This window comes from Mya arenaria, chromosome 3, assembly GCF_026914265.1.
Source record: "Mya arenaria isolate MELC-2E11 chromosome 3, ASM2691426v1".
Taxonomy (NCBI): domain Eukaryota; kingdom Metazoa; phylum Mollusca; class Bivalvia; order Myida; family Myidae; genus Mya; species Mya arenaria.
Window position 1 is genome coordinate 10,997,107 of NC_069124.1, and position 26,496 is coordinate 11,023,602.

The 26,496-nt window shown below is 33.6% G+C and overlaps 1 protein-coding gene across 2 annotated transcripts; it reads left to right on the forward strand.

Moving 5' to 3' along the window:
- The first annotated feature begins 245 nt into the window (after positions 1 to 245).
- LOC128228486 (von Willebrand factor D and EGF domain-containing protein-like) lies at positions 246 to 22,761 on the forward strand. Of its 2 annotated transcripts, none has more exons than XM_052939823.1 (23): positions 246 to 349; positions 2,031 to 2,126; positions 3,353 to 3,432; positions 3,637 to 3,654; positions 4,702 to 4,905; positions 5,218 to 5,382; positions 5,548 to 5,580; positions 5,723 to 6,006; positions 6,225 to 6,311; positions 6,700 to 7,068; positions 7,251 to 7,336; positions 7,829 to 7,895; positions 8,491 to 8,679; positions 8,969 to 9,159; positions 9,316 to 9,601; positions 10,264 to 10,407; positions 10,566 to 10,827; positions 11,266 to 11,450; positions 15,048 to 15,320; positions 15,652 to 15,757; positions 16,075 to 16,182; positions 17,361 to 17,460; positions 21,475 to 22,761. In XM_052939823.1, exons 1-23 carry the CDS (start codon positions 306 to 308, stop codon positions 21,722 to 21,724), a joined length of 3,627 nt encoding a protein of 1,208 aa, XP_052795783.1. In that variant the 5' UTR covers positions 246 to 305; the 3' UTR covers positions 21,725 to 22,761. The 2 variants fall into 2 exon arrangements, with proteins under 2 accessions (XP_052795783.1, XP_052795784.1); XM_052939824.1 differs by having other exon boundaries at positions 15,120 to 15,320.
- Positions 22,762 to 26,496: the final 3,735 nt, after the last annotated feature.

Here is a 26,496-nt window from a genome sequence, read left to right on the forward strand (position 1 = left end):
TATGCTTACCCGGAGGCCAGACTCTTTCGACTGCAAATACTGAATATTAATGCTTATGCAATACAATTTAAATGAAACAAAACTCCAAAAACCTGCATAAGATAATAACCAAATAATATTTTCAATTGGTATTTCGAAAATTGGATTAATTTGCTGAACGATATGTTACTTGTACAGTAATTGATCGGTTTAAACTCAATTTATATATCGTTTCTTCCTGTTTAGGTTTATATTTATTCTTAATCTTTAAAGACTGGTGGACTGAAGACATAGCATTATTTTTATATTAATAAAAAGAAAACGGAATGCGTTCTATTTTCAGGATTTGGGTTACTATTCACCTTCTCAGGTATTTGCCTTTTTAATATCTTTTTAACCTTAATATCTTAATATTTGCTTGTAGTCAAATCCGTTTTAGTAGACTTTTACATCTCTACTTTCCTTAGCTTGTGTTAGATAGTTCTTAATATAACAATGGGATGTATGTCAATACATACAATGCTAGTGACATTTTTACACTTGGTATATATTTCCTATCGAAGAACGTTAAAGAATGTTAAACAAATCTAGTACCAGTTTTGTCGTTCTAGCATGTCCGGGTGGTCGAGTGGCACCAAGAGGAGGTCAATCAGCCCAAAACGTCCAATTAAAGTGTCGCTTTATCATTATAGAGCCAAGATTTCGATCTCAGTCGTACAAAACCTTAAATCTGTAGCATTTCCTGTATTTCCTTGACTTTTTTTCCAATATGTTTGCTTGCAAAATTCAGTTCACACTGTTATATAGCAAATTAACGAAAATATGACACTGAGCTAACTTAATTGATCTTAGTCTATAGAAAAGGACCTGTCATAAACGCTCAAGATAGATTCCGCTTAGCAGACCCTTAAACCGTATGAAAAGGTGGTTCTTGTATATGTTTGTGCACCGCAAGCAAGCCAAAACACCAATTGTAACAACTCGGTAATCTCCGACAAGCTCCGGGGTAGACCTCGTAAATAAAGGAGATACGAAAATGTGACAAGGCGGCCGGCGATTAACACCATTTTTAATCCGCGTCAAGAATGCCCTATGCACTGTAATACAGAACAAGGAAATGGATTGTGTTCATGCATTATATGTGCTTTTTTTAGAGAAAAACATAATTGTAACAGCAATGTATTTCCGCATTTAAATATTCAGATGTTTTTCTATACATGAAACTTACTCTTTCCACTAGAAAAAAACCCGTCAGGACACACAAACTTTACATGCCAGTTATTGAAATGAACATAGTCCATGGCGTTCATATAAACATCGGATTTAATGCATGTATGGACTAATTGTCAATATTATCTGAATCCAAGTAGGATTTCCCTACGAAATGTTTTAAGTAATAATTTGCATTTTTTGTTAAAACATTTTTTTCATTTGATCTGAAAAATGCATTACTTACATTGTGCAAAGCTCTGTGGTGAAGAGGTGGTGGTGAGCTAGCCGCCAAGTAAGCTTAAACAGTTGATTGCCAAACATGCGTTTGTTTCAGTATTATAGGCTACACTTGGCATTTCCGGTGGTGTATCCAGTCCCGTTGGTGTAGGGATGTTGGGACTATCCACACAGTTAGTTCATTGGATAGAGTACCAAATAATGTGCGTTAAAAACCGAAGGGCTGAATTAGTCGAGGCGACACGGTATTGACTAGTTTTCAAAAATATGTTCAATAGTATGCACTACCTTGTAGCCTCGCTCTGAGATAGACCTCGCTTAATACAACTCTGAAAAACCAAACAAGTCCAGGAACTAGCACTTGTAATGGTTGCTTGTTCGTTCAACTATGAACACTCCGGCTTACGCCTCGGTGCATTTGCGCGTTGAAGGTTTTTTCACGTGTGATACCTTTTGTTATTGCCATAACATCACACTTAATTTACATACTTCGCATCCCATATAGATAGAAAGACAGACAGAGACAGAGACAGACAGATAGATAAGTTTTTTTTAATCTTTTTTCACATTGTTTATAACAATAATCACATTTCATTTTCCAGGTGTGTCTACTGCGACTTTTGTCAACAATCATACACCTGCCGAGGGACATGTTATGGAACTCGCAGATCTTGCTGGTATTACAGATGTTCCCGTAGGTATGGAATACATTCAGTTTCTGTCTTTAAAATTATGCATAGATGAAAATATACGAGCAAAAAGCAAACTCTGTTTATAAATGTAAAAGCTGACTGTTAATATTAAGAGTTGGTATTTGACAAGCCGAACTAACTGATACATTTCAAGCTCCTGCCACATTTGCGTACCTATCGTGAACGAACACGTGGGAGTCATGTTCGAAATTTCTTCCACCATAGACCCAAACTGATATATTCGAGGCTGTCTCCGAACGACAATTTTGTATTAAGTCCATACGCGTAAGGTACACATTTAATTTCAACCAACAGCGGTATGGCACCGGATGCTACCATTTTCAAATAACCAGACCGTTTAAAAATAAACATACACATGAATGAGTAATGCACATTTGCCAAAACAAATATTTCGAAACGATAGAAATATTTGCTCATTTTTTATTTAAAAGAAGAATGTTCAAGGAATCATATTATCAATCTACGAAATGTTTCCCTGTAAATATATAATTACGTATATAATTACAATTGTCATGTCCCAGGTAAAGTACAACTGGTACACCCTTTTTAAATGGGAACCACAGTATGTTTCAAAGAATGCAGCTATCTCAGGTTATGGAGACCAAAGGTGGATGCAACAATGTCAACGGCACAATAAGCTACCGGAAGTACTTAAGTGTACACACCTTCAATGCGTCAAGGGACTGCTGCACATTAACATGCTGTGTGCCGCAAAAAACAACAACAAACGCTCATTAAAATTCGAGCAACCACAAACATTAACTGGAAAAACGCGTATTTGACTTTGCAATTGGCTACGCTGGCGCGGAACAGTACTTTGTCGTGATACGAACTAAGTTAAAGATAGTCGGAACGCTACTACCTTTGGTTATAACTGATGCTGAACACAATACCATGCAATTTCAATATACCTGTCTAGTGTCATTAAATGTATCTGTGTAAAAGTAGAATCATATCAAATAGTTATCCTTTGACATTTATTGTTAATGCAAACACTTTGTGTCAAAGTTGAAGACTATGTGCGTCCGAGAGAGCGTATATGCGTGCGCGCGCGCGCGCGCGCGCGCGCGTGTGTGTGTGTATGTGTGTGTGGGGGGGGCAAACCGTAAAAAATGTACCATGTTTTCAGATTCTTTCGATTGCATCTGTTTATCATTTCATTCCTGGAGTATTCGTATATGAATTTGCTTATGTTGATTTTATTCATACAGAACATATTCCTATTCCTGCGACCAGACGTGTTACAGGAGCGTTTGTTGTGAAGGGTACACGGGTAACCTTTGCGACCAGAGTAAGCGATATAAATGTCCTATCCTTCACATGTTCAGCTCTTTAAATTTTCTTTTGATATAAACATATGTCGTAGGATTAACAAGCGCGTAATACAATTGCAAGTATTTGAGTTATTTGTGACAAACACAGCGTTGTTTGTTTCTGCTTATAAACACTTGAAATGAATTTTGTAATACTTACAAATTGATATATGTCTTTTTAGAGATTGGATCTCCACCTGGTAAGAATAATTTATAAATATTCACATTCGCCCAGTGCTAAGTATAGAAAAAAATGCGATAAATCCTTTATTACATCCTTTACATCCATATAGTGTTTACTATTGATCTAGTATGTTGATGGTATTATCATGATTATTTATTTTTGAATATTGACTGTATACTCCGTGTATTGGCATGTGAGATAATTCCGTGGGAAATTAATTGTTTGCAATTTCATCTGTATATTTAACAGTGTGTGTATACCACGAGATAAATGAAGTCATAAATGTTACGTCGGTAGGCAACATTTGCTTCAAAAGATCACTTTACTATTAATTCACCATTTTAAATGAAACATGGCGCAGTCTACGCCGCTTACATAGCCCTGCCTACAGACTTTTACTAGAATTTGACTGAGAGTCTACTTTTTAAAAACACTTCGACAAACCTTTTAACCAAACCGCCGCCTGATAAAACACTGTGAACACATTGTTTTGAAAACAAGTTTGTGGAAGTGTTTGAGGAAACTAGGCTACTAATCAAACATCGGTAATAAAACGAACGCACAAACTGCCCTTTGTTTCATTTAAAATGGTGAAGAATAAGAAAAGTTGCCTTCCGACGTAACCTTTATTACGTAATTGATCACGCTGTTAACACACACTGTTCAAACGTTTCCTAGTTTATTAAAGCCTCTTCATTGCAGTGTATGTGTATACATTTCAAAATGAATCAACTGTTAAAGGATGCGTCATAAAATCACTGATGAATGATAGTATGTACTGATTTAATACGCATCGTCTGGTCAAAGTCCAATATGCAGATTATAATTTATGTACACACTATCAAACAACTATACCCCCATTGTTGTTCTTGAAAGTAGGTTAAACGAATCGCCACTGTGCAAAATAAGTTGAAAGAAACCAAAATGATTTCAAAAAGTCGAGTTACGTGTTTCGTTTTTAATGATTGAAAGGGCCAATGCCGATATCGCATGAAATTAATATATGAACCGTGATATAACCTTCTGTTGAGATGTTTAAAACAGTTTTATCCTTTACCTGTAGATGCTGTTGATGATCCATGCTCTCTTGCATTGCCGTTACCATCATTTCCGCAACGAATAATAGGTTATGAGTTAACTGCAGAGGAACCTCCAATCTGTGATTATTATATAGAGCCCGGATGGTACTCGATGCCAGGATTCATTTTGTCAACCCGGGCCTTTGTTTGTGGGACAGGCCTCTCATGGTACACCATTACAGACCCATGTGAGTTGTGATTATGAGTATATACAGGAATCACGCCAGATGACTAATTCTAGTATAGCGTATACTAATAATAATTTCCGAACAAATAACGAACGACATTTGTTTAAAGTAATGTTATCGATCATGTCTTAAAGGCCTGTGCTAAATGTAAAATTCAAAGAATTATTAAAGACTGCACTGCATTTCATAATTGAAATGGTATTGTTGTGAGTTATATGTGTTACGTGTTATTTGCGTATGTTGTTTGTTTGTTCAATTATCACTTTTTTCATTAATTAAGATACCTCTATAGATCAATTAACTTTATTTTAGTAAACCTTACAACAACAGAGATGAATACGCTTTCGATGTGCCAGATTTCCGAAAATGATGGAGATTGTCTGAAAACAATGACGAATTACGGGCGAAAATGTTCCGGATATTCCTATGTGTTTTATCTCAACTTTGTAGAGACATGTCCAGAGGCGTATTGCATAGGTATTTAGCATTTATATGTTATGCGTTAACATATCCAGACATTCAGGTTTATGACTAAGGTAAAACATACATTCATGTTCAATGTGCGTATGACGGACATTTTTTATTAACTTAATACAACGTATGGATTTCGGTATGAATCACTTTTGAACGATTTGTTTTCAGAACCACTTCGTCTGTTTGGTACAGAGGACAGAGGTAAAACATATTTAACTCTTCATATCATTAATGGAAACGGATACATATTACTTTATCGGCTGTTGTTCCAACTGTTGCTTTTCGACAAGAATGTTTGTTAGAATATATTGTTAATATTTGCTTCTTTGCGCACATTTCTCAGACATAGATATTGGGATAGATGTGACACATGTTCAGCCAGTCATCAGTATGGCCTCAGTACCAGATAATGGGCTATATATGAATGCATTTTACTGCGATTTTGACACGATTGAAAACGACACATTGTTTTACCAAGTGACATGGGCTGTGTCATCATACAATATTTGGACAGATCTTCTCCACTTACCGGACCCAGTGAGCTTTTTGAACGAGTCCCAGTTCAGAGAAGACACAAAACTCACGCACTATCAAATATTAGACAAAGGATATGGTCTTCGAGTTTCGGTTGGTTCTTATTTGTTATTAACCATAATTTAATTACCCTTAAATTAATCATTATCAGTTTATCGTCGTGATTGCAATTGCACATTGGCGCCGGCTTCTTTCTAGAAAAAATATGCAAATCACAATGTGTAAAATTGTACATGCTAAATATACAACAAATAGCATGATAAAGTATACACATCTTTTCAGAAAAGTATCTTGATATTATTCTTTGTCAGATCGCCTGTTCAGTGGCTGCTATGAGAACAGAGAACGGATCTGAAAGTGTTGTGAAGATAAGTCCTGAGCAGTTCTGTGGAATAAAGGTACTTATAAATTCTCGCACACCTCGGTACATTGAGTTTATACAAAATTATACAACGTGAATTTGAGGGACATGCGAATATAAAAACCCACAGGCAAGATTGCAAAACACACTAAACGAGAGACGCAAACGAACAAAAACCAAATACACATGCAAACTTAAAACTAAACACCTCGATGTCAATGAAATACTGTTGGGTCGTAGTTACATTTAATGACTTCTCTACTTGAGTTTATTGCTCAACAAAACCATGCAAATATTGACAATTCTATTACTAAAACTTTATAATAACCGTAAGAACGGTGCTGGAAAAATTGTATAATATTGACCATTTGACAAAAAACATCGTTAAATATTGAAATATAACTGATTTCTTTTTTTCTTTTTAGCTCCTAAACTCGTCAAACATATATTCAGTTTGGACATCAGGTTTTGATGCTTCGCAGACCCTCGAGTTTGCATTTGAAATAACCGTTCCAATTTGTCCTGGATGTAGCGTATCGGTCGGCATGGTTGATCCTAGTAAGACTGAGGACGAATGCAAATTATCTAGCATAGTTCAAGTAATGCGCTCGGAATACTGCGGGTTTGAGTTTAAAAAACAAAACGAAATAAAAACTATATCATTGGCAGTAGAGCACGGCGATTGGACTCCCAGCCATAATATGGGATACAGAAAGTCGTTGTACATCTACTTTAGAACTGTTCCATATCGTCTTAACACTTACTTCAGTGACCAGGACATAGATATTTTGAAGGTATGTATATGTTACCTTGTGATTTCCTTGTCTTGTATTTTTTGGGGAAATACAATTTGTTGATTTGCTGGATCTTATTTAATTCTCACATAATTTCTACATTTGCATTATCATTTTTGATGAAAAACATATTTAAAGTCGTTATTATTTTGTATGTATGCTTGCTGCTTTATTTTGTGTAGATAAATCTAAATGTTAATGGAGGAACTAACTTGGCTAGGGCTTGCCATTCCAACAATGACCCGCATATGTTTACATTTGATGGACTGTGAGTATACTTACCAAACACTTTTTCTTTTGATAGAAGACCAAAGCACATATCTTTTCGTTCGTAAATAACTTGCTTTTATTAAATTGTGCTGATTAACATGTATGCAAAGTGTCCCTGTAGTTTTCAATTTGTAGTTTGAGGGTGGATTTGGATGCTACGGCTTGTCTTGTTTATATTACTGAGACTCAACTATGAACGCTTTGTCACATCCCTTTCAACAACCTAATTAAATTAATTAATTAAACATCGTACTGTAGTAGAAGAAAAAAACTCGACATTATTAAACACCATTTTTTGCACTAATAATTCATATTCTGATGTTCGACTGAGAATAAATAGAGAATTCCACACCAGAGCATGTTTTGGTTGTTACTCATACAATATGTCGACAAAATTCTGTTCTGGCGTTATCCCTTTAGTTTCGATTTCATATGCATACTTATATCTGCTTGTCATTCAGCCTTGATATGTTTTTTATCTATATCCAAGGGCTTATGAAAACCAGGCCTTTACTGGCGCGTTTATCCTGTACAGAGTCAAAGAATATAAAATCCAGGTAAATTTACAATTCTTTCTTATCCATCTATAGCACGGATGATGGTTTTGGTTTTGTTAACGATGAACAGTCTTAAACATATCTGGTTTTTTACGTTAGACATTATCTGTACTTCCAAAGAATCATTCTCTCTGAATGTACGTACTTACATGTACCAAAAAACAAACTGAACAACGATTGTATGTTGTTGTTTTAAAACAATGTCTGTTTGATTTGTACGGAAAAATTAAAACGTTAAAACATTAAAATAACTAATGAAATACTTTTTTTTTCAATTGTTTCTGATAGAAGATTGCTCATTTTTGAATATACGAAGTCTGGAATTGGATTTTTTTTGAAGGGACAGATAAGTTCTGCATAATTTTCAATATCTTTGTTCTTGTAGTTTGATTATAATATTATAATATTTTATTTGAAGTTTTTATATATTCAGATTTATTTTATTCATTAAGTTTAGCTTTAGTTCTGCAAAAATAAGATTTATCATCCATCCACTATTAACATTTCACATTTGTTTATAGTGCTTAAAACTAACTGAAAATGCATTGTTATACAAAACATTGTCTTTGGAATTTGTATTTTAACATTTCGATAGGTTCAGATGAAGACTGACTGGTGTTCGTACAGATCGTACGTGAAATGCAATTGTGGAGTGGCAATAAATGCAGGAAGAGACGTGTACATTGTAAATGCCTGTACAACAAGACGATACTTCGACATCAGATATAAGAATTGCGAAGACGGGGTTATTGTCGATAAGCGAACAACAACAAACAAAATTGTGGTAGGCGGCCTCTTAAGACAGAATAGATTTAACTATCTTTGTTGATATAAAAAACCCAGTTGAACTTAAAATGGCGATACTACGAGAAATATGCCGAGGCTTATTCATAGCCGACGTTAAGTAGTGAACAAGAATACAACAAAAACTATTTTGGTTCGATGCCCTTGGAGCAGTTATTTAAACACTATGTTAACAGTTATCGCTGATAAAACACTTTACTACGGATATTAAAATTTACCATGCAATGTATTTCAAAATATTGGCTTCTACATCAGCTTCCATTATACAGGTCGTATTACCAACAGGAGCTGAAATTGTCATAGATCTATTTCGACCACCGCATTTGAACATCCGGATATATCCCTCTCGTTTTGACTATGGGAAAACTGACGGTCTATGTGGTATATTGGATGGATCAAGAAACAATGATCTAACCCCTAATCCAGAATCGAGTTCGACCAATTTTCTTGTCAGCTGGAGGTAATTTTTAATCCATAGTGTTCATTTAATTGGTTAACGAATTTATATAATTGTGAATAATTGTGAATATGACAAAATCGCCTTAATAAAAGATTAAAATTCATTACTTTGTCATCATGAAATTTGATCATATTAAAACAAAGTATATTCGTGCAGGGTGGATCTTCTTCAAAACCAAGACTTGTTTAGAGACCATAACTACCCACTCCATCCTTGGCCCCAGAGTGAATCTTTCTGCAGCTGCGAACGTCTAACAAATGAACAAACAAATGTTTTCGATTGTTCTAAAAGTCAAGTAAAATCTTGTGTCTTGGAAAGAGAATCGACACTATACCCAAGATGTGCCTTTTCAATCGGGCAGAGGGGTAAACGTAGCGTGGAAGAAAACGATGACAGTTATACGGATCCTGAAACGAATGTTGATATCGAGGAGGAGGAAGAGGTCTGTAACAACATTATCTATTGATAGGATATTTTTGTGTACATGTTGTGAGACGATTGTCTCTTTGTGTTTTGTGTGTCATTTAGTTCCTGTTTAGCTATCGTTATTGCGCTTTTAAACAAACCCATTGTCATGCTTTTGACCGTTAGTCGTTACAATTATTCCTATTTAGAGGAAAGCTTTTCATTTAGCCGTCAAACAATGAATCTAGGCGAAATTTACTTGGGTGTGTGCTTTTCATATGTTAATTCTTAAACTATTTCCACACAAACATCAGAACTCTTGCCTGAACTATATATTACCCCAACGTCTACACACATACGAAGCAATTTCGAAAGTTGTGTAATGCTTTTAGTCTTGTAGAGTTTTTGACTCTTGTTTCTAGTTTGTTTGCCCTTGATCTTGTTATATCTGAGTTCGTGCTTATTGTTTGACTTTAATAATAGTTCAGTGACTGTTTTTTGCTTAGTATTTGAGTTTGCTGCCTTATTTCACTATGCACATAACTATCAGTAACTTTAATATAAAAACATATTTAATATTGTCCTAAACTAGACATGCACATTTATATTGATTTGAAAAGTATTTTTATTACGTAGTATACGTTGTATATCCTTATTGTTACTTTAAGGGAATCAATGTATACAGATTATACATTTTAGCTTGTAGCCACCGTGGAATTCGATTATGAAACTGCGAAAGATTATTGTTTGCGATCTTTTCAAACTCCGGCATTGGATGCATGTCAGAATATCACGAATTGGAATTCAAATACGAGCATAGATGATTGCATAGCCGACATTTTGGTAAACACTGTTTGCAAATATGCATTTTCAATTAGTTTGGATAAAAAATAATGCGTTATATACACAAACGACAATTGAATTTAAAATGAATCAAAAGACACATATACATATTTAAGTTGATCGTTATGTGAGTGAATTAACATTGTATTTCTATACAGGCTACCAATTCGACGGACTGGACGAACGGTCACATAGGCTACCAAGAAGACGAGTGCATCCATTCCATACAAAAGGCTATACCACCTTCACCTGAGTTTTTTGTTAATGTTACTCTACTCGTTGATGGTGAGGAAATAGAAAATATAACCGAGTCAGGGCTTGATGACATTACAGACCCTGTTTTCACTGAAGGTTTCTTAGACGTAGTAAAAGGTCAAGTGTGTCCAAGTTCGTGCAATGGACGTGGCAAATGTGTAAACGGTATGAAAACATTTCAGATAAACTCAGTTTCAGTTCATTTAAGAATGAAATGTACTTGTATAGCATACACTATTCCACTTAATTTGAATGTCGATAAAATAAACAATATACACAACTGTTTTGCGTATGATGATGTATGTGTTTCCTTCATCTAGAAATTCGAAACTGTTTAAAATGATATGATATAATGAGACTGACATGGAATCTAGAAGGGTCTTTCATGTTATGGATACATAATTAGTTTTACGAGAATACCCAGTTTTCCGTTTAGATGATTTATTATTGCATATGTTTTAAGAAATATATTGCAATTTGTAAAAATAATGTTTTGATATATGTTTTCCTTCAGTGTGAACTTTGCTAGCAAGAACTTTCAAATAATTGTTATTTGTTTGAATAAGGGCGCAAAATACATTTCTTTAGCGTATCTGTTTGTAGAAACATGTCAATGCCAACGGCCTTATTTAAACAAGGACTGTGGAGGAGATCTTACTAAACCCGTCAAAATGCTCGGAATACCAAATAGAGGGAAATGTGACAAACAGCTACGACCCTGTAGGTCTACCTCAGTATTTGCATCGAATCTTGCAGAAAATACATCGTGCATAATACAAGAAATAAAGGTAACAAACAAATATTTATGTAGGGCGAAGATTTATGCCACGATTCCAACAAAAAAAATAAACACCTTATGATTAAAATGGTTAAACATGCAAACAGTACTAGAGGTTTTCTCAGGACGTTCAAATGCAAAATATGCGATTGCACTTTTGAAAATCATATCCTACAAGTGTGATTTGTTTGTACAGTAGTAATTAAAACTACATGTTCTGAACACATGTATAATTATCACTTTCAACAGGTAGAAATATTCACTAATAATCGGGCAAATATATATTATAAAAAAACTATCAAGATTCAAGATTCAAGATTTATTTAGATCATGGGTTATTACAACCATGTGATCAGAACAATAACGCTTTAACAAACAAATAATTAAACATATATATATATATAAACAAAGTGGACATATATTACATACAGTTTCCTATAATAGGAAATACTAAGACAAATAAGTCGTATTGTTTTTAAAGGAGAATGACTATTTGACATTAGATAAAAGGGATTTACAAAATATAGCCAGTTTAATAAGTTCTTTTTTGTTTTTACTGTTCATTATTTGATCTTACTTAATACAATTAGAGTTACGACAAAAGTACAATTTAATATTTTTCTTTCTATCGTCTGAAAAATGTTGACATTCAAACAAATAATGAAATTCATCACCTAAACTATTACTACTACACAAATGACATGTTCTACGAAATCTCTCAACATTTTGACCACGCCCTACTTCAATAGGAAATTTGTGATTCATAATTCTAAATTTAAGCAAATACAATGAAAGATTCTTGGGTAGTATATCAATATAGCTTTCAAACCCAAAATCTTTTTTGTATACTTTATACATTTGACATTTTGGTGAATTTGAAACAGTACTATACCAAATTTGAATAAATTGGTCAGATAATCTGTTTTTAACCATATTTTTAAAAACAATAACACTATTAACCTGTTGTAAATCAAAGTACATACTTAATCCTAAATCATTTAAAGAATTCTTAACAAAGGAAAGCCATGGGAACTTCAAGCCAGAGGTAACATCATTGTGCAAAGAATATGCAGTATTATACAATAAGTGACTAGTTTTGCTGCTGCTCACATCAGCAGAATTTACTATTTTACCCCAAAAGGTCAAAAGCCTTGTTTTAGCTTGTATAGAAATTGGTTTTAAACCAAGTTGACCATAAATCATACAATTAGGGGTACACTGTTTTAAATTTAAAATGAGTTTACAATATTTTAACTGAAATTGGTCTAATATCTTAAGATCCTCCATAGCCCATACCTCTGAACCATATAATAATATTGGTACAATCATTGAATTAAACAAATACAATTGTAAAGAGTAAGCTAAATTAAGTTTACGAGATTTCTTTATAAGTGCAAACATTGCTTTACGAGCTTGATCTACCAAAAGTTTTTTAGTTTTGGTAAAATTACCATTGTAGCAAACATAACACGAAGATACACAAACTCATCAACAATATCTACTTTAGCGCCATCATAGTAAAAATCCTGTTCTTTCAGTAATGTTCTTTTAGACTAACAAAAAACAATAACTTTAGATTTACTAGGATTAACTTTTAAATCCCACATATTACAATATTCTAGCATGGCATTCAATGCCGCTTGCAAGTCGGCGTGAGATTCGGCGAGAATAACTGTGTCATCAGCATAAAGTAATATATAAAGACGTAGGTAAACATCTATATCATCATCACTTAAACATTAAAAGGTACTTTTAGAAAAGGTTTCCAGCCCTTCAAACCTACTTGACATAAACTGAGTCAAATCATTAAGAAACAGAGAAAATAGTATCGGGAAAGGTTCTCACCTTGCCTAACACCAGCTTGACTACTAAAAACTCTGATAATGAATTACCAACTTTAACACATGACTTAGCAATATCATACATACTATTAATTATCTTAATACATTTACCATCTATATTATTTTCTAAGAGTTTATGCCACAAAGCTATTCTATTAACACTATCAAATGCTTTCTTATAATCAATAAAGGCACAGTAAAGTTTACTACCTTTCATTAAATAAAAATCAATCAAGATTTTCAAAGAAAAATCATGATCAATGGTACTATAGTTTTTCCTGAAGCCAGCTTGCTCCTCACAGAGTAAATTGTGGTTAACCAGGAAAGAGTTTAATCTGTTATTTAGGACAGTCGTAAATAATTTTCCCATGCAACTTAAAATTGTAATGCCTCTATAATTATCCGGGTCATTGATGAAATATCTCCTTTGTTCAGAAATATGATTTAACAAATGCAGGAACAAGCACAATAGTCAAAATCCTTTTTTATGTTAAGTTACATACGCCTATTTGACAATGACAAAACAAGGAACGCCATAGTTCTCAGGCCTTAGCTCTGTTTATAAAAGTGTTATCCGTGTTGGTGCTAAAAGCAACGTAAACATAAACATACAAGGCAACACAACCTGAGAGAGAGAGAGAGAGAGAGAGAGAGAGAGAGAGAGAGAGAGAGAGAGAGAGAGAGGGAGGGAGGGAGCGGTAGAGATACAGAGAGAGAGAGAGAGAGAGAGAGAGAGAGAGAGAGAGAGAGAGAGAGAGAGAGAGAGAGAGAGAGAGAGAGAGAGAGAGAGCGAGAGAGAGAGAGAGAGAGAGAGAGAGAGAGAGAGAGAGAGAGAGAGAGAGAGAGTGAGAGAGAGGAAACGTTTCATAAAAAGGTTGTGAGACCGAACTCGGTGTGTTGTGTTTTGTTTTCGAATGAATATGTTGATGTAAAAAACAACATCATGTGTCAAAACTATGTTATATGCTTTGAGTACTTTAACACCCCTTTTCAACACATTCAATGTTTACAGGGTTTGAATTTATATGAAATAACATCACGAGCTCTAGAATGCCATCGACATCAAATTATTTTATATACTTATATGACCTTTATATTACAAGCGTTTAAAGTGCCATTTAGGGTCGATACTATGATACATTTATCTTACCGATCGAAAACATGCAGGAAAAACAAGATCATTTATACTTGCGAAAATAGACTTTTCAAACATAATTTCTTTGCCATTCTCCTTAACTGACTGCGGTTTAACGAACTAGTCGGAATTCGAACGTTAGTGGTATGAATCTTGTATTTAAATATTGATCATTGCACGCCCAATATCTTTGATATTGGTTCAAGGCAAGGTCACCTCCACCATGTCTCTTTTTTACGAGTATTCGATATAATTTGAAATCGAATGCGTTTGGGCCTTATTTTTAGGTGGGAGTGGTTCGCCTTTAACATATCCATTTAACAAATAATACAAACACAGGTAAAATGTATTCACTAAGGATGATCGATTTATTTTATACCTTACCATTTTATGGGTATGTTATAAGCATGTTATATAATTTATATGAAACTAAGTGCACGTATTAGGGCGCGGAAAAATATTAAGCATTTTACATCGCGTAATACATGTATTTCTTTCTCCCAGAATTCATGCTTCAGTTTTTAATGAAGTCAAATTCATATATTGTATTCAATGTTTTAGATATTGTAAAGGCACATTTGTTTTTATTCCACAATTTTACTTTCTAAATATTGTTTGTTGCGATTTTTAGGTTCTGAAAAACAACACTGTATTAGAAAGTAAAGAAAAGCATTCTAAAGCAGGACAACTTGTTCAAACACAGGAAGTTATTTGCGAGCTCCCTACCTCCGTCCGAAAACGAGATGCTGACCTTTCTACTCTCGATGACATAGTTGCGTCCGGATACACCATTACGTTAACGATTGACGGCCATAGTACGAGTAGCCCCGACACAATCGTTATCTTCGACTCTGCTTGTGTAAACTGCACTTACGTTGAAGGCAAACCGGTTTGCTCAACCGATGTACGTCGTTAACGTCTATACTTATTAGCTATGTTCAATGAAGTTTAAATATTATAAAAATATAAAATATGCGATATATCCATGCTGCATATCACCGTTGGTGGAGGAATATGAATTGATAAAAGATGTATCATGAGTGGTCACCAATGACGAAATAATGCAACTAAAGTTCTAGTTTATTCAATTTTAGTTAACCAGTTTTATAAATGTATTGAAATAGCACGAATGTGATATTCTATTTTATAAAAAAAATATTCAGCGCTTCGGAAATTAAAAGTCGCTTTGAAACACGCAAAATTCATAACAGTTAAATAAATAAAATTGTTTGTAGATGGACATGTGTGCCAATGGAGCGCAGTGTTATTCAATAAATTCCACGACCGGATGTAACACATGTACCGATATTGGTGGCGCTGCAGTGTGGGAATACAGATGTGGTAAGGTCACCAAAGATTGATGTGTAAAACACAAAATAGGATTAGTATATCATTTAGTGTCATTCAAGGATTACAAATTTACGAAAGTACTACTACCAAACCGAGTCACATTTCTTTTGAGAATATCATGGATTCCCATTCATATGTTGTTCCAGGCTTACTGCGAGACACTTTTTCGCAACGCGTTGGCAAAACTGCTAGTCTTTTTTTCGAGTACACGTATGGAACACACTTCATATTTTGTTGTGAATAAGACGTCTGTGTGTGCTCAAAGTTTTTATTTGGGCTTGTATGTGTGTGATCTTTCTATTTGTCAGAGCTTGCCGGTTGTAACCCATGCTTGAATGGAGCAACATGCGAGAGTGGAGACGTACGAGTCATATGCAAATGCCCAAGTGGTTGGAAAGGAACATACTGCCAACTTGGTAATACTATTTATTGTGATAACACCATCGGTCGATTTCTATAATGTTTCTAATATTGAGCAATATATGACATCGAATGCGGAAAAGACCCATGCAGAAGGAAAAGTGGCATGTTCATTCCATCAAAATGTTGTGTTACATAAGCAGGCTTGCTTTTTTGAAAATCATTTAAACGCAATATTCTGTTTTTCTTGGTCTTTAGCATGCTAGTTTCAATGTACACACTTCTGCATATCGCCGAATGCACCGCATATGTCAATGTATCGTATATTGTAGTTCAGTCGTTGTGTTAGTTTATTTTGGTAATCCATTGAGTATGCTTTTTGGTATTGACGATTTATGGTTATTATCTGCGTGATTCTGCACATTTTTTCCAAGTTTACACATCACTGGATAGAACGAATTGTTAAAAATATAAAGAATTCTTTATGTTGTTGCTCTGACACCAAACGCGCAACTCCTGTTAAACTTTTGGTTGAATGTATCAGTATTGACTGATTATGAGCATATACCTAGTTTAAGAAAGAATTGTGCATATATCGTCTCAAGTGTAAATCCAAAATCAGTGGCCAAATCACGTCCAAAGAAAAAATAATTTTCGTCATACAATAAGGCTTTATACAACCATTCTTATATGCCTGATTATCTGGATTACATTCATGTCATGCTAGCATTCATTTGTTTTGTTTTTTCAGAAAGTATAACTGTACCTTTTTGAACATTGGATGTCAGTTTACAATTCCAAACTAATGTAATACTTTCGCCTTCAATTATGATTTTTTCGATTTGCTAATTTATGTATTTGTTAAGTACTACCAGAACAAAGTCTTGGTGTTTTTATTTAACGCACATCGACACGCAGAAAAACATATTCGGCAACATATACTTTAATGATTATTGCATACCCGTTGTTGATGTGTGTCTTAATCCAGGCTTACCGTATGGACTCTTGTCAAACTTGACTCGAGCGGGGAAAGAATGAAGAAAACATGAGAAATGCTTAATACGATTTGTTTTCAGTATGATATTGTATTTTATTCCACTCGAGGAGATAGAAAAAATGTATTGTCTCTAGTGAAGTAAAATACAGTCGTAAACTGAATCAACATACTGTTTTTATATTTCAATGTCCTTTTATTAAGTTAATATGTGAATACTATGTTTACTTTTCTTAACAGCTGTACCATCGGAGGCAACAACAAAGATACTTGTCATAGTGGTATTGACAACTCTTCTAGGACCTATGGCTATTTTAGGAGCAGTCATTGTCATTAAAAGGTCAGTTCCGTCTGAATTGTGTTAAAAAGTTCAATGCACCGCCATGTTACAACTAAGCTGATCATACATATCAAATCTCTGCATAAAAAACTGGTATTTGTACCAGCTGGCAAAGCAGCAAATAATGTAATCATAGTTTGACGTTTATATTATGTTAATACTATAATTGAAGAGTTACAATCTTCTAGAACTTACATTCCTAGCCAACTCGATGAAGAAAGTGTTAGTAAAAATCATATTGATTCTAATGCTTTATTTTAAGTTTTGTTTAATGATGATCATGAAAACATTCCTACTATACACTGGTTACCTTAAATATATTAAAATCCGTATATATCACGATTTATTGTTAATTTCATTTCTTGTTCTACTGAACAAGTTTCAATTTTACTAACATCAGGATAATTTCTATTAAGTTTCATGTGAAAGAATACTGTAGCAATGTTTATGAGAATTCTGGAATTAATCTCTTGGTTTACCAATAATTTTTTTAAATTTAGTTAAAGATTTTGAAAGAAGACGATAATAGGTATCAGTGTTTGATACTTATGACTTTTCAACGCTCTATACATATATTCAAAATTATTTAGTTACAAACAAATTGACTCCTCTTATTGAAAAAACTTTTGCGAAGGAGAAAACTACTAATATAGTAGTTAATAATAAAAAAAGTTTTTTACCAATGATCGCTCAGATAGATATATATCTATTGGACATGCACATATGTCATTGAAATTTTAAATTTTGTACTTAATATTTTTTTTCTAAAATTAGGTAATTGTTTATATAAGCAAAAATTGGGATTCCAATGGGTGCTAATTATGCACCTTTACTTACAGACCTCTTTTATACTGCTATCAATGTGAATATATGTTGAAATTATCTAAGCCTGGAGATGTTGCTCTTGCTGATAAATTCAATAGCATTTTTAGATATATTGATGATATTCTAAGTGTGGATTATCCTGTGTTTACAAATAATTTTCAATCGATATAGTCTTCAAAACTGCAACTTAATAAATCTGATACATCCGATTTAAAAGCATCCTATTTACATTTGCAACTCGAATTAAAAGAAGATATATTGAGTATTAATCTTTATGATAAACGTGATGATTTTAATTTTAAAATAATAAATTATCTTTCTTTAGATGGAGATGTTCCTAGTTCCCCATCATATGTTTTTTATTGCACAGTTGATAGGATTTACTAGAATACGTACAGATGTAAAAAAAATCAGCTCTCGTAAAAACTTCCTCAAAATTTATCATCGGTCATTATAATCATATATCAAAGTACAATAGTAGTCTAAAATCTCAGATTAGTAATAGTATTGCTCATCCCGATTTTTATGGTGATGTTTTAAAAAAAATCGTAAAATCAAAATGTTTCCAACAGGTAGTTGGGCAAATAGACTCGATGAAGTACTTGGATTTTATTTAAACCGTGGATATAAAGGCAATACTTTGAAGAATACTTGCCTTCTTGTTTTTGAAGATGAATTCCTGAAACAAAATATAGGATTGACTATAGCATCCTTACATAATTAAGCTTTCAGTGCTTTGATTTTATGACCATTTTGCCAATTCATGTTATCTTTAAAACCTTCTTTTGCTGACTCGGAGTGTTTTGGCATGTGACGTCATTTTTCTTCAAATTTTTTTACACAGGTAATCATTTGAAAGAAAAGATAGCTAAAATATGTCGCTTTTATTAGCTCACCTGTCACTTTGTGACAAGGTGAGCTTTTGTGATCGCCTTTTGTCCGGCGTCCGTCGTGCGTCGTGCGTCGTCCGTCAACAATTTACTTAAAAGACATCTCCTCCTTAACCGCTGGGCCAATATTAATAAAACTTCATAGGGATGTTCCTTGGGTGGTCTTCTATAAAAATTGTTCAAAGAATTCAATTCCATGCAGAACTCTGGTTGCCATGGCAACCAAGAGGAAAAACTTCTTCTCCAAAACCACAAGGCTTAGGCCGTTGATATATGGTAGGTAGGATCACCAAATGGTCCTCTACCAAGATTGTTCAAATTATGGCCCTTGGGTCGAAATTGGCCCCGCCCCGGGGGGGTCATGGGTTTTCTCTATATGTTTATAGTGAAAACTTAAAAAATCTTCTCTGAACTTACTTGGCCTAGAGCTTAGATATTTGGCATGATTCATCGTCTAGTGGACTTCTACAAAGTTTGTTCAAATTATGGCCCTGGGGTCAAAATTGGCCCCGCCCCGGGGGGTCATGGTTATTCTCTATATGTTTATAGTGAAAACTTCAAATATCTTCTGCTCTGAACTTACTTAGACTAGAGCTTAGATATTTGGCATGATTCATCGTCTAGTGGACCTCTACAAAGATTGTTCAAATTATGGCCTTGGGGTCAAAATTGGCCCAGCCCCGTGGGGTCATGGGTATACTTGATATGTTTATAGTTAAAACTTAAAAAATCTTCTCTTTACTTATTTGGACTAGAGCTTAGATATTTGGCACGATTCATCGTCTAGTGGACCTCTACAAAGATTGTTCAAATTATGGCCCTGGGGTCAAAATTGGCCCCACCCCGGGGGGTCATGGGTTTTCTCTATATGTTTATAGTAAAAAAAATCAAAAATCTCCTCTGAACTTACGTTGCTTAGAGCTTAGATATTTGGCATGATTCATCGTCTAGTGGACCTCTACAAAGATTGTTCAAATTATGGCCTTGGGGTCAAAATTGGCCCGCCCCGGGGGGTTAGGGTATTCTCTATATGTTTATAGTTAAAATTTCAAAAATCTTCTCCTCTGAACTTACTTGGACTAGAGCTTTGATAATTGGCATGATTCATCGTCTAGTGGACCTCTACAAAGATTGTTCAAATGATGGCCTTGGGGTCAAAATTGGCCCCGCCCTCTTGGGGGGTCATGGGTTTTCTCTATATGTTTATAGTGAAAACTTCAAAAATCATCTCCTCTGAACTTACGTGGCTTAGAGCTTAGATATTTGGCATGATTTATCGTCTAGTGAACCTCTACAAAGTTTGTTCAACTTATTGCCCTGGGGTCAAAATTGGCCACACCCCGGGGCTGATGGGTTTTCTCTATATGTGTTATAGTGAAAACTTAAAAAAATCTTCTCCGAACTCACAAAGACAAGTAACGTCTTAATTTAAACTGGATAACATATTTAGTACACATACCAATTTTCAATATGGGCCAACAACATGTTTGTGGCCATATAGCAATACTTTTTTGTATATTTTAGATATATTTTATATTGATTAACGAATAAAACTCATGCCGTCATCAAAGTTATGATCTTAACTGAAGACACAATCTCAATATTTGTCTTCCTAAACAGGGATCAAGCTAGAATCACAGTTATGGGAGAAGTGAATTATTTATCTATATCTGTATAATGTCAACTCCTCTTTCGAGTGTTACTGACATGAAAGATGTGTGCAGTAAAATAGCAAGCCCAATTTATTACATCTCCCATTTTGATAGTTTACATTTTTAAAAGAAATGTTACTGCCAACACTTGTTATAATACTTAGTTCATTAATAAAAGCAATTAAACTAATTCTTGTTGTTCATTCACCAGACTCAATGTTATCATCACTGTTCAACATATCATCCTCTTACTTGATATACTCCATAAGTCCTAGCTTATTCCAGACTTCTAAAAAACCTTAACTACTTTGAACCATCCAGATTTCTTATCAAACCAATGTGCAATATATGACAGGTGAGCGATTCAAGGCCATTTGACCCTCTTGTTTTTAATAATGTTTTCTTTATTTGTTCCCAGTTTTAGTACAATGTTGCTTTTTATTATGAAACTCTATGATGACACAGTTTTAAACCTTTTATTTTATAAGGCAGACTGTGTGAGATGCTCATAGTATCAAACAATGTGTCATTTAACCGGGTTTATGTTTAAACTCTTTGCTACTGGGCTTGTTTCTGTAGTTTTCACAGAAGTAATGATTAGGTAGCAAAGTTGATATTATTCCTTTCTTATGTTTTCTATTATACAGGAAGGTTTTTCGCACGACTACACAGACTGCACCTTTACACGAACCTGTGTATGAAATGCCGGTGGAAACAGCGTATTTATACGACCATGTAATGCCCGAAACAAAGAACGAACACTCCAACAAAGATGACGATGTTTTGGACTTAGAGACGACCATCATAAACACACGTGTTGATGTTTTGCCTTACGGGTACACTGAAAAAGGGTCACGCCTAAAGGGATTTTCTGCGATGCAAGACCTAGACATGTGATTAAATATTGATCTTTGAGAAACAAAATGATGATGTTCTAACGTACGGTGTATTTGGACGTGTATTTCGTTACGTTGAACATTAATTGGATTGTATGAATTTTGAGTCAAGACTAATATAAAGTAGCGACGAGTGTTAAATAAAAACATAAAATGAAATATAGACACGAACCACTTATTGTTTATTCGAATGATACTTAAAAAGCCGATTGCAGTTGTTTACGGTGAATTCTTACACGTAGCTAAATAATATCATTTATAAACAGAACATATTGTATATTTTGAAAAGTGATATGTGTACTTCATAATGATTGTTACTTCGTTTTAACGTGCTTTGCATGTAATAAAATGTGCACATGTTGCCACTATCAGCTCTATTGTAAGTTTAGTTGGACATGTCATTGGATAATACTGTATATGCATTTTACTTTATACTTTCATTCTCGAAACATCGTAAGCCTGTTTGGATATATCTGAGACTTGAGATATAATATTAATGCTAATCCAGATAAACTATTTTCTTTGTTATTTCTTTGTTATAAAATATCAAGTTTAAATAAATGATTTGGACTATTAAAAAGGATTTAATCTTGTTACCTTAAGATGTTTCGAGAAATTTTGGCCAGGAACGGCATTCATAAAACATCTTAACTAATTTCCTAATTTAATGAATGTTTATAAAAGCTTAATAATATTTGAATTGATTTTTTATTGATGTTATTATATAAACATCCTTTTATTCTAAAATCGCTTATACTTTTCGTTTAATTTGACAATGAAAAATTAAAGAATTTGCCTTAAGTTAATAAATGACTTACGATGTTTAATGAATACCGGCCCGGGGTAGTATTCAATATTGGTCTTAATTGGATCTAAGATTCATGTAGCGTATCAGATTAAGAGGTATAAATAACACACCAATACAGTGAATGAAATCAATGATGTATAACCATAAGATTGACTTAAGTTGCATATTGAATACCACTCCAGGTATACATTGTATTGGCATTGTACTATTAACCGTTTATAAGCATGTTAATAATTCATTCATCCGTTTAATAAAGCTATATTAATACCGATTCCTTTCCCTTTTATCGGAACAAAGCTGGAAATAATGTTATAGGGTATAACAGGATGTACGTATACGTAAATATATTTAAATAGAAGTCAAATACATCTTTGTAGATACTTTTGACAGTGTACAGCAACACTTATGTTCTTTATGATCACTTACGTAACAGAACAATATGTATCTATGTTAAAAAAGTATCTTGTGCATTTTCGTTGTGATGCTCAGTGGAAAACAAAAATAATATCAGAGTAATGCTGACCAAAATAAAAACACATCCACAGTATTGAAAACCTGGTATGTTCAATTGGCACATTGAGACAAATATATATTTATTTTACGGAATAAAGACATTGTTTAGAAAAAAATATGTAACATTTGATTGCTGATCTTTATTGGTAATGGGTTTTGGAACTATTCTTTATATAATAACTATTTCAATCCGTTAGTTATTATTCAATACAAACGAGTATTCAAGTGTCGTGACCACGTTAAAGAATGCTGTCGAACTTTTTTTATATCAAAAGTGTACTATTGACTGGGCTTTAAGAGGAAGAAAAAACATGATATCCTCGATAGCGTGATTGCCGATTGCAGGCCATTAGCCGGATATATACTAGCGATGTATCGCATTACATATAATATTTGAAATTCAAATTATAATACGGCCTTTTTATTACGAAGACTAATTCATCAAACAGACCTCCCTACGTTACTGCATTGGGCATTTTTGAACATTAATATCATTGCTATTAATTACTTCTATCAGAAGGTATTTAATCACGGTCTGTACGCAATAATTTTAAGCGTTTTTTATATATATATAATGCGTCCAAAGTCTTTACTTTTGTGAGTGTCGCTAAATTTATATTGTACTTGATCTGCTTGAATTAAACCTAAGCATATAGTCACATTTCAGTATGACATAAATGTTAACTAATTGGATATCTTTTTACAAAAAGTTTCCGTGACACTGCAGACCCATTAATGATAGGCATGTCATAAGATAGCATTATTCACTAAATGCAAATAAAAATGTTAATGTGCCTCCTTGAAGATTAAAAAAATGCTGACATTAGCCTTGATATAATTAAGTGAGCTGAAAATCAACTAGATAACCAACGACAAATCGCATGGGGAAGATAAGTAATTTGAATAGTCTTGTATGGAAGAATATGATAATATTTCAGGTGAATACAGATAATGTTCCAGCTGTCAGTTGCATTTTCCAACATGTATATGCATATCAAAAATAACATTTGTCATATAAGTTTATGATCTATAGTTTTATAAATTTTAGTGGTATTATTTTAATTCATTCCGTCTACGCTAATGAACTTATTTCATTAATGTCGCTCAGTACTTCGTATACATGTGTACCTGTAATATTAATAAGTTATGGATATGAATTTGTCATAATATTTATCATAATGTTTTATACTAAAATTGCACACATACAGACACTTTTAAAACTGCCATCCCAAGACAGGAAACGCATTTTGACTTTGCTTTTTTGCACAAATAATGCACAAATAATGTTATTGATGACTATAACAAGCATCCACTTTACAAAGAGAATCAGAGTTATTGTAAGATTATGTATTTATGTTGACAAAACATGCAATTTGAATGAATCCCACCTACCCAATCTCACTTAATATGGTGCGTTTTGCACGTGGTCACTCAGCCGGGCAAGTATACGCTTTACCCAGTTACTACTGTCTCTCGAGACCACTGGCTTCTCCACTGTTTATCTCATTTTAGAGGACAAGTGTTTATATCAGTGAGATAATGATATTATTTCATTGCGTGAGCACAAACGTCATATTTTACGAGTATTGCAACCATATTTGTGTTGTAACATATGCACTACAGATACCACATTTAAAGCTGATATAACATCATTTACTGATACTAATCGGATTTAATTTAATTGCATTTCTAATGGCATGAACTCATTGGAAACCTTGTGCATATCACACGAGGTTGTCAACATTTTAATTCGGGTCGTTATGGGGTTATGGAAACATACTAAACACAAATAACTCATTATTAAGGCTATCGTTTTTTGATTTATGGATTTGAACAAATATGTTCACGTATTCTAGCCAACGCATTTAACGTATGATTGTCGTGTTATTGTAATACTTGTATACCAATGTTGAAACCATTTTTGGATTAATGGGATGGCAGTATTTTTGAAAATATTATTAATGATCGACGATTCTTTGCTGTACTTATTGGTTGAATCGCCAACATTTTGTGACATTTATATTAAAATGACAATCTCATCGTGTAGTGAGAGTAACGAGTATCATTAAGTATAGTTTATTTTTATTCGGAGGTCCATGTGCAAAGTAATTGTCCATGTCAAGTTAAGCCAGAATAACATTAAATTTTCATATTGAACTCGAAATAAAAAAAATATAATGGTTGAACATAATGTGTTACTGACAAAGCCTCGCCTTATTGACCTCTTTTATCAACTACGATGTGAACATAACTCATTACTGACAAAACCCAGCCTTATTGTTCTCACTCTGTTGTATCTCGTATGATTTTTTTTTGCGAGAAAAATGGTAAATGAAGCAATATAAATGTAGATATTTGTAACTTGAGTATTTTGTCACCCATCATTCATGGTCCTTCATATAAGCATTTATCATCCTACGAAAAATACCCGTGTACTTCCTACAACATTGTAACATTGCCAGTGCTAATTTCATTTAAAGCATCTGATTGAGTGATTAATGCTACAAAGTCACACCTACAGTATGAACGACCAATATGTTAACAGATTCAACAAGGGCGGCAAAACTTTGATCGATATGAAACGAATATGTCGAATAATTTGAAAATTACTTTCATCCCAATGGTTAAAAAATCTCTGCAACTGAAGAGGCAATGTATGAAAGTTTTCTTGTGATATCATCGTATGGAATACAAGTGATGGGTAAAAATACTGTAATTGGCAATATGCTTGATCTATTTAATATACAAATTCTTACATTCTTATCACTTTATTTACCAGTTCATACTTATTCACATGCTCAGAGATAGGCGAGCAAGATAAGCTAGAAGTCAATGAGGCGGGGTTTGTCAATATCAAAAATTCTTTAAACTATTAAATACTTGTCATTTCTTTGGAGGCTACCAATTACTTAATTTATAATCATGATTTTATTCATACAAACACACGATCCATGAGGTGAAAAGTGTCAATTGTTCGGGATGACATTATCAGAAATTTTAAGTGCATAAACGATTATTTATGTCTATTTTTATAAAATCCCCTCTTTAAAGAACAATTTTACATATCACTGTTAAAATCAAGATCAAATAAGGTTAAACATTTGATAAGATCAAAAATTGATCACAAGAAGGAAGTATCTATTGAAAGCCTTGAATAAAACCATTGATCATTGCGAATTATCTGCATTAATTAATTTCTCAACATTTTGGGAGTTTTTATTGAATGAAGCAATAAGACATTAGTTGGTTTAATTTGTTTAAATAGTTTAATTCGCTATTAGACTTGTAACCGTCCTATGGTATTATATTGCTAAGATCAATTAAATACTATTTTTTATTCTATTCAAGGGTGTTCTATTAACAATTACCCTAGAACTAAATTGTCAGGTGGAATGAAAAAACTATCAAAGCGTAAAAGGCATACATTTATAAACATAAATTATGCAAGCCAT

Excerpts from the sequence above, each read along its gene's own strand:
- LOC128228486 (XM_052939823.1), top strand. The coding sequence starts at position 306 with ATGCGTTCTATTTTCAGGATTTGGGTTACTATTCACCTTCTCAG. Across the intron at positions 350-2,030 it reads GTTACTATTCACCTTCTCAG|GTGTGTCTACTGCGACTTTT; the intron begins GTATTTGCCTTT and ends TTCATTTTCCAG. Across the intron at positions 16,183-17,360 it reads AGGAACATACTGCCAACTTG|CTGTACCATCGGAGGCAACA; the intron begins GTAATACTATTT and ends TTTTCTTAACAG.